Below are 14,941 nucleotides of genomic sequence, written 5' to 3' on the forward strand. Positions count from 1 at the left end.
TGTAATTTCAGCCTCTATTATCAACTAGCTTAGAACCTTTCCCTCTGAAGCTTTGGTCGTGTCATTTCTTACTCGCGTAAGATAAGCATTTTCCTCTTCGGCCCCACGAACTGCCTTAAGATAACTCTTGAAGTTGTGTGACATGGTGACCACTTGGCGAAGATGATCTTCCGTCAGCTCAGGAACGGAATTACCTTCATGTTTTGCCTGGAAGCACGCCAGCGCAACGGCTGTTTGGAAGGCTTTAGGCTGTATTAGCGTCAAGTTGACAACTAAATGGGTCGATAACTACTTACCGTTCCGTATCTCGCGACCATTCCATTTGAGGACTCGAAGATCCCTCTCTCGACGAACATACTCCTTGGCATCGTAATTGTAGCGAATGAGCTGGCCTCCATCTTCATGGTTTTTGCTTAGCTTTTTGAAATAACCTTCCCAGATCTTTCTCCTCGAGTCATCATCGAGAGGGTCGTATCCGATCTGCACATGGATTCGTGACATGAACGCTTCATCAAAGCTTCCGACGCGGTTAGTTGTGAGAAAAAGAAGGCCCTCAAAATAATCAAGAGCCCGGAGAAAAACTAATTAGAGGTAAGAATGATTTCTGTGCGTAATGTTATTGCAGCAGGGCTGGAATGACTTACTGGATACAATGCTGTTCCGCCGAAGGTCTTGAGAAGAGCGTGTCTCAAGATACACGTCAGCTTCGTCAAGAAGCACTATCGCGTTCCATTTCCTTGCGTTTCTGAAGAATCGAAGCAAGTTGCTCTCCAGTCGCTCTGGCTCATGGCCCAGATCAGCAGCAGTAATACTCAGCAGAGGGCGACCTGTATACTCTGCGACAGACTCTGCGAAAAGTTAGCTTAGACTTTTTATATCTTTGTTTCTTCAATATTTTCTATACCAGCCGTCAGAGTTTTCCCTGTCCCTGGGGGGCCATGAAGCAACAATATCTGTCCTTCTCCTTTTCCCCGAACAAAATCTGCAGAGAATGTTTGAGGGTATGTTCCCCCAAATATCTCACAGACTGCTTTGATCAAGTATTTGTTGCTGTCCGGCTTCAGTACTAGCGAATCGATAATGTCCTTGTCTATCTTCGGATCTCTCAAGCCAGAGACCTCCAGGACATCTAGCTCATAAATATCAGCTACTTGATATCATACCAAGTGGGAAGGTTGGCTCCACTTACCCCAGACACGGTCCTTTAACACAAACCCATAAACATGTGACCAGCAAAGGAGATATTGGTGATCATCTAAGGTTTCTCTTGAGCTAAGATCAATATCATCATAGTCGTCGAATACGCGACGCTCTACACCATTTTTGCGTGGGTTCTTGGTCTCGCATGATTGACATGGGCATCGTGCAGTTCTTGTTCGTTCACCCAGCTCATAACCGACGAAGTTTTCACATGGTGTGTGAGCATTTGGATCATCAATAGAGTTCCATGGCAGACTCTGATGGTCGATAACGACTCTCGCTTGATTAAACTATGCCGTTGTGAGACCCGGATGAAAATTCTTGAAAAGGGACGAAGTCATTCATGGAATTCAACTCACGGTGCGGATACCTTGCAGCTTACTTGGTCCATTGTACTCTTGAAATGAAGGCTTTCTCATCACTTCCACAAATCGTTTCCCTCTATCCACCAACTGCTGATATAGAGGGTTCTGAGGGTCTTCATCGACGTGGAACCGAACTGGGAATATAGGCAATGAGTTTATCTCACGATCGTTATCAAACACAGGAATAGTGATAGTCTTGACAGATCGGGTCAAATACTGCCCATCAAAGTTGAGATTCCAGACGTCGACAGTGTATGGGTCCGAACGCTCTGATGGAGAATCCCATTTGATTCCACCTTCAAATGATTCAATCACATATGCATTCAGCTTCCCCTTTTCACGAACGTAAACATCTGAACCAGGCTTGAGCAGGAGCCACAGAGTCGTAAAAGTTGTTTTTGGAACCGAGCCACTAGCAAGACGCTCGGCATCTTTCAAGCCAAGCTCTGTCAGTCCTTCTAGATATTCATTCAAGATATTAATATGCTCCACACAAACTACATGGTATTCGTCATCATGGCTTTCTTTTACCACCTTCCGGTATCCAAGAAGTTTCTCTTGATAGTGATGAAGGTCGACGAAAGGGTACACAAAACGCCCCAGGCCAAGATCGCTGATAGTAGATTTCGCTCGAAATTCCTTTGGCGTAAACTTATCCGGGATTGATTGGAAATCAATGATAGCTCGAAGAGCATCCAGAAGAATTGGCGAGTGAATGTAGAGAACAGGGATACCGATTGTATCTACCATTTCATCCAAGTTGATGGCATGTGGGTTGCTAAAGTACACCTCTCTGTACTCTTCAAGAACGGATTTGCGAATCTGAATTTCAGAACCTTCTGTAGGTTTAACCCTTTCTTCTTTGCGCCGAGTGCTGCTGCTTCTATAGTCACCGTCCTCGTCTGGGGTCAAATAATGTGCCACATAGACTATCTTGTTTATATCCTCGGCTGGTGCGACAGATTCCTTATCACTGTCTCTCTCCATATCCTCTTTTTCTTCGCGGATACAATCCAAAATGTCGACCCTAGTAAACTCAATCTTGAATTCCCAGCCTGGTAACACCAAACTTTCCCAGTGACTGCGCAAGACCTTGGAGGATCCAGGTTTGATTTGAATAATTGAGAAATTATCAGTGGGGCCCTTTGTCTCCATGTCAAGTAGATCTGAGACTCTATTGGGGACATATATATCGAGAAAAACGGATTTGATCAGTTTCTTGACACCCTGCCAATAGTTAATAATCAACGAGAAAATGAGTATTGCGTAAGACAAACACTCCAGGTCTTAGCCGCCTCGTATGGAAAAGTCCAGCGAGTACCGACTGGGTCGATGAATACAATTTGTGGTTGATCTTCCGTATACTGTGGTAGAGCTGCACTACCACATCCGCTAGACTGAGTTTCACTCTCATTATTACCTCCTTCAAGAGGCTGCTCCTTCATCTTATTGTCTCTATTAACGTCGGGAACGTCTAAATTACCAGAGTTCTCCCCATGATCCAGCTTCTCGCTTGAACTGACCATATCGGTAGAAGCCCAGTCGTCTTTTCTCGCAATCACTAAGTCGGCTGTTAGAAATTCTGCAGCATTCATATCTGTCTTTTCATGCTTACATTTCAGTGTGTTGTCACTCGTACTTCCAATTAAAGTATTGATCAATACAGTATCTTCCATCAGTACCGTCCCTTCAAAAATGAAGAAAAGTTTATTATGAGCTCTCCAGGGAACGGGCCTGTTCTTGGAACTGCAGCAGGTGGAATATCAGAAAGTATTTAACAGTGTTTCAAGGAAGTTGTTCTAAATATTTATAGCTTGATATTTCAAATTTCTGATAAGATTGAACTCAATGGGCTACATCTCAAAATCCCACCCTTCAATATCTGATGATAATTGGATGCATGATGCGGTCACATATCCCGAAGATAGTGTATAGTCCGAAAGAGGCTCAATACCACAATGTAGTTCGTATATGCTTTATTGTGAGCTATTTTGGCCTATGCATCTCAGCCCAATGCCACCTGGGTATTATGTGGGTAAGCCGCTTGATATTGTAACATTGGACTTCTTTCAGTAGTTCATGTGGCATTGGCTCAAAAGGGTAAAGAAGGCTGTCTATCATTTATTAGGTTCATTAGCATTTCTATTCCTCAGAAATCTAGAAACTGTATCCCATCAAGTGACTGGGTGACCTTTTCTTCCTTTGCGTTTCAGCTGACCCGGGGCGTTTACAGTGAAGCGGGGTTTGGTCTCGGTTCGCTGAAGTTGCATATTTTCTTTTGATATCGATAAGTAATTTCATCACAGAACTCGGGAGGGGCTTCAGTATCATTGTAACCGATCTGTAAAGGGGCAACTGTACCTAAGTCAATTTTTATGCAGACTCTTTTTGGTTTTGGTTTATGGACTTATGCCGAGGTAATGGACGATGCCTCTAGGGCTGGAGTACTATCGACATATTTCCAGTCTTAGAGTTATTGATTGCTGCCTAGGTGCTCTATCTTGTTTATCTTTATATATCCAGTAATTTTGACTCCGTAGAGTATACAGGGATGTCTCTGGGCGGATTCAGTACACGGATTCCCAAATACTTCTGTCCAATAAGCATATACACTACTATAAGTGCGATTTTAGTGCTGATTATCTGACAGCCACAGTTAGCCTAAAGTATTAGCGGAGGTTACAACGCACCAGATTATAAGCCCCCCTGTGACGCACCTGACCACCATTAGTCACGGTCAAGTAACAAATATAGCAATTTCAAATATCTAAAATCCAATTCATCGGTGTAGCCGAACTCAGTATCAGTGTGAGTGGGCCTGAATAGGTCTGTTGACGGCTCATATCTCTTAATAGAGCAGGCATCCAAGGTTACCTTATCAAGGGACTCGTCAATTTGATCAAGTCTTCGTCAGTCCTAGCATTTCTTTGACACTGCACTTGAGATTTCAGGAATAACTTGGCAAGAAAAGATCATGAGCACCGAACAGGACTCACCACGGCCCATAGTTGTGCGTCGGTTCACTTCCGAGCTTAAGCCGGATTCGGATCTAGCGGTCCAGACAAAGTCATACCAAGAAGACTTAGACATGGAGATGGAGATGCAAGGTAGGGTACGCATGTACCGCACTTACTATCAACAGCCAATCGAAAGGTACTGCCGACGGATAACCTTGGAAGAAGTATCATGGAAGAGACTGATAGCCTTCATCTAGCTTATTTACAGGAGTTGAGATTGCCCGTCAAACCCTTCAAGACAAATGCAACGAGTTTTTCAAGTCCGTCGAACAGAAAGAGGAGTCTGAGAAGAAGAAATTGAGGATTTGGGGAAGATTCAATCAAAATGATGCTGAGAAGCAACTAGTCCAGGAAATTGGCAATAGTCAGGGAATGACAGTGAATCAAGTCAGTTCAATCACAAATGATCTAGAGGAGAAATGGAAAAAATCAAATAGCAAGGTGAGCTATCCATATTTCCTATAGACAGCCTGGGAAGAGAAATATGAATTTAGAGTTGGCTATTGACAAAGAATATCCTAGGCAGCGACAAACTTTATCAAAATTTGTCAGAAACTCGACTTGCATAGACAAATCTTCCAATGTTTCTCCAATCAATCTGACTACATATCTACCCTTTGTGGTGCTGTCTCGATGATCATCCAGGTGAACTCCCACAAACCGTAAACCCACTAACCCATCTAACTTTCTATCTCAAGGCCTCGGTCAACTACTCAACCATCGCAGAACAGCTTTCATCATACATTGCGGACCTATCCGAGCGTATCGCTATCTGCACGAGCTGGCTTGATTTGTACACAAATATAGCTATGAAAGAGCGATTGTCTGAGATATATGAGCAATACTTCGATTTTTTTATCGAAGTGGCCTGCTGGTATCTGAAATCGAAAGGATCTAAGATACTAGACTCTTTCAATTCCAAATTCACATCAACTTTCCAAGGAACAATGAATAAAGTTCAACGTTCTATTCAACTCCTTGACAACCAGGCCTCAATTGAGAATGCACGGGAAACGAAAAGCCTACTACCAGCGATTACTGATTCGGCGGATTTGATTATAGCACAAGTGCTACAGAGTCGAAAGGAGAATAATGAGGTTGGAAGGAAGATGTACGAATTCCTCTTGCAGATGGGGGATCGTGGTATGGAATTCCTTTCCACAACACCAAGCCCACTCCGTTTTTAACATCTATGTGGTGACTAGTGGATCGAATCGAGCGTGCACAGCTCCAAGCAGCTTCAGGGACTATTGAAACTATATCTAGCGAGGTCCTGACGATAGAAGCAACGGAATTCACAGAGACTACTACTGTCCCCAAAGTGATAACTAGAGCCGAGGCCGAGCAACTATGTCAGCATCTCCAAATACTAATTGACCAAGTAGGAGGTAGTGACGGAATCCGACTGGCGCTTCAAGCAGGACGACTTGTCGCCGAGCCACTTATCATCCGCATACTTGGTAAATGGGCAACCGCAACATCTGGCAACGACCTCATACTCTGGGTTATCAGCCCGTATGAGCCTGGTCCACAAAACAGCGCAGACCTCGTGGCGTACGGGGTAATCTGGTCTGCTATACAAGCCAAGGCCCAATTCATCTCATACATCTGCCAAAGACCTTGTCCCAATAAAGTGCCCGGGTTCGAAGGCTTCGAGGACAAAGCTGCTGTTCTGGCGATGGCCTATAGTTTGATATGGCAGCTGCTACAATTTCAGCATCCGAACGATGAGTTAATTCTCCGCCGGGATATGCTTGATCGAATTACGAAGTCCGAGGAGCGCTGGAGCTCCAGTTTAGAACTTCTGAGTTATTTGTTAGAGGAAACATCTTCACTGGGATACTTTATTATCTCTGGGATCAACCTTCTTGAAGGTGGTGCGTGTGAAATGTGCAGAGAGTTTGTCGACGTGGTATTTTCTCGTGTGAAGAACTCCAAGTGGCCTTTGCGGGTACTTTTCACTACACCAGGGCAGTCGAGGCCGCTTTCGGAAACCGTTAGCATGGAAAGCAAGGTTCTTTCTAATAAGACTTTTCACCAGACGAAGGGGAGGATGCATAATCGCAATATTCAAATGTCCGGATAAAACGCTAAACTTTAATTCACACTCCACTCTTCTACGATACCAATGAAGAAAAGTATAGATATGTTCAAACGGCAATAATAGTTACTAAAATATAACTCAAAAGAAGAAGAATGTACTCGTCCCGTTTTTCCGAGTTTTCTGATTGGCCAACGAAGCCCTTTATATACGAATCAACAATAAGGGGTCCACGGGTCCATATGGGGCTGAAAACACCACCCAATCAGCAAATCCGCTGCCAAACAATAAAATCTTATCTTGACCCAAACATTCCCCTTTATAACCATGGACGCATACCTAGACATCTCCAAGCAAAAGACAGCTCAAAAATGGCCACCTCAACAGCTTTAACCGCAACATACAATCTAGGAACAAGCGCAACCTCCTCATCAGCCACTTCCACCAACTACCCTGTATTTCCCAATCCAGACTACGTGCAGAAATTCTTCGTCTCCCAAAATAGTGGCCTCACAAACCTCGACATAGACCTATACAACGAATGCTACCTACCTTATAGAAATCTCCCGCACCATAGTCAGAATGCACGCAGGGACACAGATCTTTCTATTGGTCAAAACCCTACAATCGCGCAACCAACGTACCAGATCGATCAGGCCCCGTGTAAACGGCAGGCGGCGATAAATGCGAACTGCTACTACCAGAACACGAACGGGAAGCTCTCAGGTCTACAGACTTATTCGGGCGACTGGGATGCTCAGCAAAAGTGCTTTTGTGAAATCTATCCTTTCTTTGATTCGGCGACTGGTTGTCAGGAGTGTTTCCGGGATCATGGTGGTATTGAAGGTAACTATCATTTCAATGTTTCTTAGACATTGAGTCATGGAACTAGATCTGTAAATTCAGTTTCTAATGCTAACACTTTCCATAGGCTATCATTGGTTTCCGGAGACTTATCTCTCCGCCGTCTCGAGCACTTACTGTAATGCCAATCCCCAAACGACGGGGTTTTATGCCGTTGCTCATGAGTACTCGGTTTCGAACAAGGCTAGTGTGCCCACCACTACTGCTAGCGATATCTTGGGTACGCAGACCGCTGCTAGTCTTTACTACACCTATGAAGCTGAACGCACGAAGAAGAGCGCTGCAGTCCACTCCCTGAGCTTGCGACAGTCCCTCGTTGTCGCGCTACCGTTGCTTTTAATGCTTCTTCATTAAGTGTGTATAATGGCTTTGATTTGTCTAATAATCTTGTAAGTATAAGCTGCTTAAAAGAGCGGCTACTGAACATATTGCGCTAGACTTGATACCGGGCACTGTACATAATACTTCTGTTACCTGTTTCCATATTACAGTTTATGATTAATGTATTTACTAAGTTCAAGTCCGCTTGGACAGTGCCATTTCCACTAAGTACAGGCTGATCTATTAAAGATGCTAGCTAAGAAATGAAGAAAAAGAAAGCCTCCCAGATTCTTTCCTCCTCGGTATATCAGACAAAACGCCTCAAACTCCATTGCTTGCCAATTGCAAGACCATACCTGCTAATTGCCTAGAACCATAGTCCATCTCAGTCGAAGAAAAAGGCAGGTTCGTCAGATCGTCATCAAATCAAAGCCAGCCTGTGGCCATACATATCCCGCCGTGGGTTTCAGGGGAGGAGAATATAGAGAAAAAAAATAAAAGAACAAGAAAGAGTTGGATAAAATGAAAAACTCGCTAGAGAAAAAAGAATTGAAACTCGGAATGATTGAATACGCGGAGCTTTGTCACTATCGTCTCTCGACTCGACTTAGTGCCCCTAGAATCAAGCCTATGTCTTCTCGAGGCCGCTCTTTTCGTATTGTCCTTACTTGCTGGTCACTGTCTTCGCTTTCCATCGACAGGAGCTGTAGTTGTCTTTGAGCGTCGCGCTCTTCAAGACGCTCGGCGCATATGCGTAGTATTCGTGATGACACGGCATCCGCGGTTGATCGATATAGCTCGATGTCGTGGATGCCGTCAGCGAATGTGTCTAGCGTTGGAGCAAGTTTAGACGTTGTTTTAGATAGACGTGCGGAAACTGTAGATGGGCTCATGGGTGGTCGTATTGAAGAGTCTCCTTCTGATATCGATGCTGAAGGTTGAAGGGATGCGAGAATATGATGTTGAGAAGGATCAAGGAGAGAGGGATTTATATGGTCGGGTGATGATTTGCGTGGTTGTTTTGATTTTGTTGAATCTTGGAGGTCCGGTTCGGTGATGGGAGGAATTGCTGGTTGTTTAAGAAGTGCGTTCAGAGACTGTTTCTCCTTTTGGAGTCTGTCCAAATCATGTTAGCTTCGAGTCCTTCAAGAAAGAACCATGTATTGACGCACTTTTGTATTTGCTCTTCCAGTTGTTTGATTTTATCAGTGTTCTGTACATTTCTTGGATTCGGTTTTTTCACGACCACTTTCGGGGGGTTGACATCTTCACGATTGAACCAGTTGGAAAGATCGGCATTGGACGAGAATTCATTTAGCAACTCCTCTTGAATGACACGAGCTATGACCTTGTCAGTACCAAACTAGTTCACAAAGCTGAATAGGGGAATTACCTGCTAGACGCGAGCTCTGATCTTCAGCATCAGCCACTGCCGGCTTGTTGCCCAATGCGCGTGTTGCGCACCATATAAGAAGCTGACGCATCCTTCGCGGTTCAGGGAGACCCTCATCGGCAATGTGTTTATAGAAATCAGCTGTGCCAACTTCTCGATGTGGTAAAGCTATCAAACCAAGTCCCAGTTAGCGTTTGTCGCGTCGAATGCTTTTGCGTAAATCCCTACCATTTGAAGTCCCCGAGTCAATCAGAGAACTAGCTCTCCGTCCTCGCATCGCTACACTGCTTCGCCGTCGTCCTTTTCCTTTAGCTCCTCTTAACTCTTTATTCCGCTCGATGACAGGGGTATCAGCTGGTGGTAAGGCAATCTTCGTCCCCTCAGGTCTTTGTGGAGTGACCCCGTTCGCGTCGCTCGGTCTCTTATGAGGTCGTCCTCTCTTGCTCTTATTTTTTGGAGGAGCATCTGGAGTCGTGTCGTGAGTTGGTAATGAGCGCGCCGTATTAGCTGATTTCGATACTGATTCGGCATTTCCCGTATTTCCAGCTCCCTTCGTCGATCTGGTCGGAAGTCCACGCACTGTCTCCGTCGAAGGTGTCGCAGAGTCTCCAACTTTCTGTTTCTTCGGCCGACCTCGCCGTGGTGTTGATTTTGGAGGTGCATTTTCCGATTCTGATTGTAGTTTTTCTAGCGCTGGATCCACTGACGGCTTCGACTTTTTTTGCGGTACTCGAGTGAATAGGAACCCATCGGAATCCTCATCGTAATCTGAAGGGAGGACTCATTAGTTTCTTTTCTTACGAAGTTATGCTCTCCCTAGCGAGGCCAATGATCTGTGCCACTCACCAGCTTTGCGTTTACTATCGTTACTTGTAATCTCTTCCAGCCCCTGCTGCGTCGCACTAAGTCGCGTCGTTCGTCCTTCCTTCTTACTTCCTCGCCCGGATGCGGGCAGAGGACGCGACTGTGAGTATGCCGGCATGCCAATTGTCACAAGCGATTCGCGGCGCTTTGTTTTGGTCACAGCCGTGACAGCGGTCATGTCAAGAGTACGTGACGGACAGATGGAGGATGCCTGCTCGAGCTGGTTGGAACTGGGCCCGGATCAGGCTGAATATTGGAGATTGATTTGCACATGCGCCTTAGTCAGTTTCGCCCGCGATGAGTTTCGAGCTGCGGGCGGCAAGGGAGCGCAGAAGGTGGGTTGGAGAGATTCGAGCACGCGGTTGTTTTGGTTGGCGGGCACTATCCGCTTTGGGTGTTTCAAGATTTGTGGTTGGTCAGATTTGCTTACTAAGAGGGAGAAAGTGGACTGCGATATTGTTATGCTCCTGGTTTCTTCTCGAACGCGACATTCTGGTAGATGATGCGAATCGAAGATGGATCAAGTAAAAGTTTCGCTACCCAAGGTTGAAAGATGGAATCTCTCCTGCATAGCTACCGCCAGTTCTCAACATACACATCTAGCTACTAGGTGAGCCTTCTTATTTACTAGTATGTTAGCCTATGAGGCTTTCAGATTGACTATTTCAAGGTGCACTGATATGCATGGTCCCAGGAGATAAATAATATTGAAACCACTGAAAATATTTTAATAATTAGAAAGCATTTTAGGTGTATAAAAGCCACCAGAGACAGATACTCTCCCCAGAGAGAGCACTTGGGCAGCAGATGCAGATGAAATTCGCTATGGGTGTGGCATGAAACGATTAAGGAGCCATACGGAGTGCGATCCGCTCAAAACAAGTTGTCTACATAGACAGCGAGAGGTGAGCGATGGACTCTAGATTGATGCTGATCATGGAGAAAGTAACGTTGGATCATGTGTTGTGGGTCCGCCTGTGCTACCTGCGATACGTCGGTTGGCATCTTGTATGTCTTCCGCTGTGATTTGGTCTGCTTCTTTGGACATGTCTGGTTCGAATTCAGGGATGTCAGGGTGGTGGCCCACGGACATGCCTACTCGGATCTATTATTCGGTTAGCCGTATATACTTACAATGCGTATCGAAGAAAGGTGCCTACCAAAGTTTCTAATGGGCCCTTGGAGTTGTCCACGAGATCCTTGTCGAACTTGCAAACACCCTCCTCAAATAGTACAAGGAGAGTGCTGCCACCGAACTTGAAGTAGCCTAGTTCCTCTGCTCGGCTGACCTTTTCGCCTGCTTTGCGGGTGATGACTGTACTGCCGACCATCATGGCTCCCACGCAGATGACCATGACGCGGCCATGCGCAACGGAGTCAATCGGAACGAGAACGCGCACGTTCTCACCGTAAACATCCAAGGCTGAGCGAATAGCCATCGGATTCACGGTGTAGTACTCGCCCTCTATGGTCTTAGGCTCTCCCATGATACCATCAACGGGAATGTGGAAACGGTGGTAATCCTGCGGTGCCAGGCGGAAGACTCCGACGGCACCGTTCTTATACCGCGAAACGTCATCTGGGTAGGCGTTGCCCAGTAACCTCGCGATCGAGAATTCTCGGCCCTTCACCCAGATGCTGGTCGCATCTTCGAGTTTATCAAAGACCACGGAGCGGCAGTCGGCCGGGGATACAACAATTCTAGGCTCTTCTGGAGCTGCACAAGGCCGGGCGCTGGGTTTAAGAGCACGGTAGAAGAATTCGTTGAATGTACGGAATTGCTCAATGGGAAGCAAAACCTCGTCCATATTCAGCTGATGGAAATTGATGAAATCTCGAATCTGAGTGGCCGACGCAGGGTCATCATACTTTCGGCCTTGTTTAATACTGAGAGAGCGCAATACACGACGAACTAAATACGACATTTGTTAGCATAACATCAACTTTCCCAATTTCAGAACCTACTTCTCTTCTTCTCCATATCCCGACTCTTGAGACCCTTATAGAGTAAGCGAATTCCGAGTCGAACATAGACGCTCATACGCTCTTCATTGATCTGGCCTGTGATCCGATCTTGGACGAGGATGTTTGCAGAGTTTGCTCCAAGTTTGTAGCCACCATATGAGATCTTGGTGATCACCTTAGAGTACCATTTACGCTGCGCCTGGCTCGAGGTCACAAAGCCACCCATCACCAGATTGTCGACCTGTCGCCAGTCACGGCTAGCACAGGTTGCAATATGAGTGATGATATCGGCATCTGACCGCTTTGAAAGCCGAGGCTGGTGGCAGAGAGGACATTCGCGGATTTCCACAACATGTTCCTCACCCCCTCCATCTCTGAGGTCGTCGGGCCGCAGTTCGTCGGAGTTCGAGTCACCACTAGATATAGTCGAGGTCGCTATCATGTTCGGGTCAGCATAAGACTGCTGAATGGTGCGGGGGTCTAAAGCGAGGTCATCGCTGCCTGATTGTTCCTCACTTTCTTGGCTTTCCTGGCTTTCTTGGCTTCCAACAGACGACGGTTCGAATGCCGATCTCTTGGGACGAGCATCGTTCTTCTTGTGTAGTGCGAGTAGAAGATCTTCCAGGCATATCAAAGCCTGGTCAAAGGTCAGGTCAGCAGTCTCGCTGGGTTGATTTTCAGCACTGAATCGCTTGAAGAAAGAGTCGATCGTTGACTCCTTCAGAGTGGAGCCAAGCGTATCGAGCATAGTGGTCATTTCCACCTTATCAATCCGGCCGCTTTCGTCCGCGTCATATTGCTTCAGCATCAATCTCCAGAACTGCTGGCGAAGGGCACGGTAAGGTAGGTATTTGGCTCTGACATAGAGTACGGGTGAGTGCTTGTCTTCCCAACGCTCCCGATTCTTCATTGTGAGAGGAATTGGATATTCTCGCAATCCTTCATCGTCCGCGGGTGGGAGCTGCTCATCATCATCGTACGACACAGCGGATATGGCTGGAATTGTTAGAGTAGAACCACTATCCAGTCCTAGGCCAGCTTCTTCTGGCGCAGAGGTAGGCGGAGGGTTGGTGGGGTGACTGGAGAGAGAAGCGGCAGAATTCTGCGAGTCTAACGTTGGCCGAGGGGGGATAGAAGCGTTTCGCGGATCCAGTGTTGATCGAGTGGTGATAGAAGCAGCAGAGTTATTTCGTGAATCTAGTGCTGGACGGGCCAACTTGGGGAGACTTGATGTCGACAGCGAGGGGCTGAGAGCAATGCGAGGACTGTACTTGGCACCGGGGCCCGGTTCGTCAGTCTCTATGAACTGGTACAAACCCGTCTCTGGATCTGTCTTTGGGGCAGATTGAATGAGAGTCTGTAGAGGAAAGTTGGCGGATGCGACAAAGTCATTACCCGAGAACTTGTCGCGGTCCATTACTGTGAAACCGATCGAGTAGAACTGCTCGTGCCGCATCACCTGGAACACCATCTTCTCGTTAAATACTGGGTTCAAGTTGTGACGGATAACTGGTGTTCTGAGTGTTTTCCTTCCGAGGGAAGTTACAACGAAAGGGTCCATATCAAATGATGTACGTGTCACTGTTGTAGGTTAGTGGGTCGAAGCTGGCTGATGATCCGAGAAGAACAATTCATCAGATTTTAAGAAACATACCATTTCGCTCAGGAGGAAGGTCAATCACTTTCACAACCTCCATGAACACAATACCCTGCACACTCGTGCCACCGGAAAACTGATACGCTCGAGCTGCTAGGGATTTGCGTCGCAGACGAGCTAGACGAAGCCGGCGACGACGTTTTTCAACAATCTCGGGCTTCGACAGGTCATCAGTCTCGTCCGATGTCTCTTCATCGACGAGATCATCCATGTCCATATTTCTGATTTGTTCCTCATCCTCCTCGCTCGCGCATACCAAGTTTTTGAATTTGAGGTAGGTGTCTGCTGGCGAAGCGGTAGGGTTTGAAGAGTCTGAGAGCGAGAATTGCAGTAAAATCTCGCCCGAGACATTGTTGTCTTTCTTCTTCTTGGTCCGATTTGAGGCACGTTTCGATTTCAGGGTATACCATTGTGGCTGTGTGATTATTCTCGAGTCAGCCATTCCATTCCCAGCCAGTCTTGCAGGAATAAAAGACTTACTTCTTGCTCCACCTTGCCATCCTCGAAGATATCTTCCAGTGGAATGTCGAACTCACCCATATAGTCCTTGCCAAACCGATCATGGTCCCAACAAATACATTCCAACAGAGGTACACCCCCGACGGGCATTTCGAACGACACCTTCCATTCCGGGTTTAAGGTTTTGGATATTGTCGGCGTCGACTGTCTCGAGTCCCCCAATGTGACCACCAAGTACTATAGTCCATTGTCTCAGCGAGCTTGGTTGGTTTTCGGGGAAGGTCCCTGTTCAGAGGATTGCTTACCGGATCACTGGTGCCACTCCTATCCTTTGCAGCAAGATTTCTTCCCTATTCAAAAGCACGCTCCAATTAGCTGATGGTTGTTGGGATGGATGGACGGAATTGATGGTTGCCTAGAAGTGGGGGGGGGGGGAGGTATTTTCCAACAGCATACCCGAATCACAGTGACCTTAAGCAGTAGAGGCTTAAAATTAGGATCCATGGATCTAATGGGACTGACACTTCTGCTCTGTCCTGGTGTTGATGACGCGCTTCTTGTAGACAGGCGCGAGTTGAGTCGCTGTGGTATGGGCAATCGGACCATGACGGAAGCTGGAGCCTAGTGAGGTTGAAAGTGGCGATAGAGAAGAGGGGGACAAGGACCTTGAGAGAGCAAAAAAAACAAGTCAGGAGATCGAGAGTGGCTTTACATGCCCTAGTCGTTGATCGACTGTGGCTTAAGGACCCCAGAGTTCGATCTGAGATCTTGGTGAATCTTCGGGACGATCCTCAA

General features: G+C 46.5%; 5 protein-coding genes across 5 annotated transcripts; 2 read left to right on the top strand and 3 right to left on the bottom strand.

The window, feature by feature from the left end:
* Positions 1-24: 24 nt before the first annotated feature.
* N7495_009312 (ATP-binding protein) lies at positions 25-3,241 on the bottom strand (the record flags this gene model as incomplete). The annotated part of the gene is made up of 8 exons (XM_057211963.1): positions 25-242; positions 297-581; positions 645-848; positions 905-1,129; positions 1,190-1,490; positions 1,560-2,792; positions 2,843-3,126; positions 3,181-3,241. 8 exons carry the CDS (start codon positions 3,239-3,241, stop codon positions 25-27), a joined length of 2,811 nt encoding a protein of 936 aa, XP_057058826.1.
* A 1,298-nt stretch (positions 3,242-4,539) lies between these two features.
* On the top strand, positions 4,540-6,668 carry N7495_009313 (uncharacterized protein; the record flags this gene model as incomplete). The annotated part of the gene is made up of 4 exons (XM_057211964.1): positions 4,540-4,672; positions 4,791-5,023; positions 5,281-5,725; positions 5,788-6,668. The coding sequence occupies 4 exons, from the start codon at positions 4,540-4,542 to the stop codon at positions 6,666-6,668; spliced, it is 1,692 nt and encodes a 563-aa protein (XP_057058827.1).
* Positions 6,669-6,994: 326 nt separating this feature from the next.
* Positions 6,995-7,841, top strand: N7495_009314 (uncharacterized protein; the record flags this gene model as incomplete). Its single annotated transcript, XM_057211965.1, has 2 exons — positions 6,995-7,469; positions 7,555-7,841. The coding sequence occupies 2 exons, from the start codon at positions 6,995-6,997 to the stop codon at positions 7,839-7,841; spliced, it is 762 nt and encodes a 253-aa protein (XP_057058828.1).
* Positions 7,842-8,395: 554 nt separating this feature from the next.
* On the bottom strand, positions 8,396-10,243 carry N7495_009315 (Mis12-Mtw1 family protein; the record flags this gene model as incomplete). Its single annotated transcript, XM_057211966.1, has 5 exons — positions 8,396-8,924; positions 8,981-9,149; positions 9,202-9,369; positions 9,430-9,969; positions 10,048-10,243. 5 exons carry the CDS (start codon positions 10,241-10,243, stop codon positions 8,396-8,398), a joined length of 1,602 nt encoding a protein of 533 aa, XP_057058829.1.
* Positions 10,244-10,999: 756 nt separating this feature from the next.
* On the bottom strand, positions 11,000-14,752 carry N7495_009316 (putative phosphatidylserine decarboxylase Psd2; the record flags this gene model as incomplete). Its single annotated transcript, XM_057211967.1, has 7 exons — positions 11,000-11,170; positions 11,226-11,977; positions 12,031-13,611; positions 13,685-14,102; positions 14,168-14,383; positions 14,452-14,496; positions 14,603-14,752. The coding sequence occupies 7 exons, from the start codon at positions 14,750-14,752 to the stop codon at positions 11,000-11,002; spliced, it is 3,333 nt and encodes a 1,110-aa protein (XP_057058830.1).
* Between the last annotated feature and the right edge of the window lie 189 nt (positions 14,753-14,941).

Source organism: Penicillium taxi, assembly GCF_028828555.1.
Source record: "Penicillium taxi strain IBT 34144 chromosome Unknown utg000006l_segment0_segment0, whole genome shotgun sequence".
NCBI classification, from domain to species: Eukaryota; Fungi; Ascomycota; class Eurotiomycetes; order Eurotiales; family Aspergillaceae; genus Penicillium; species Penicillium taxi.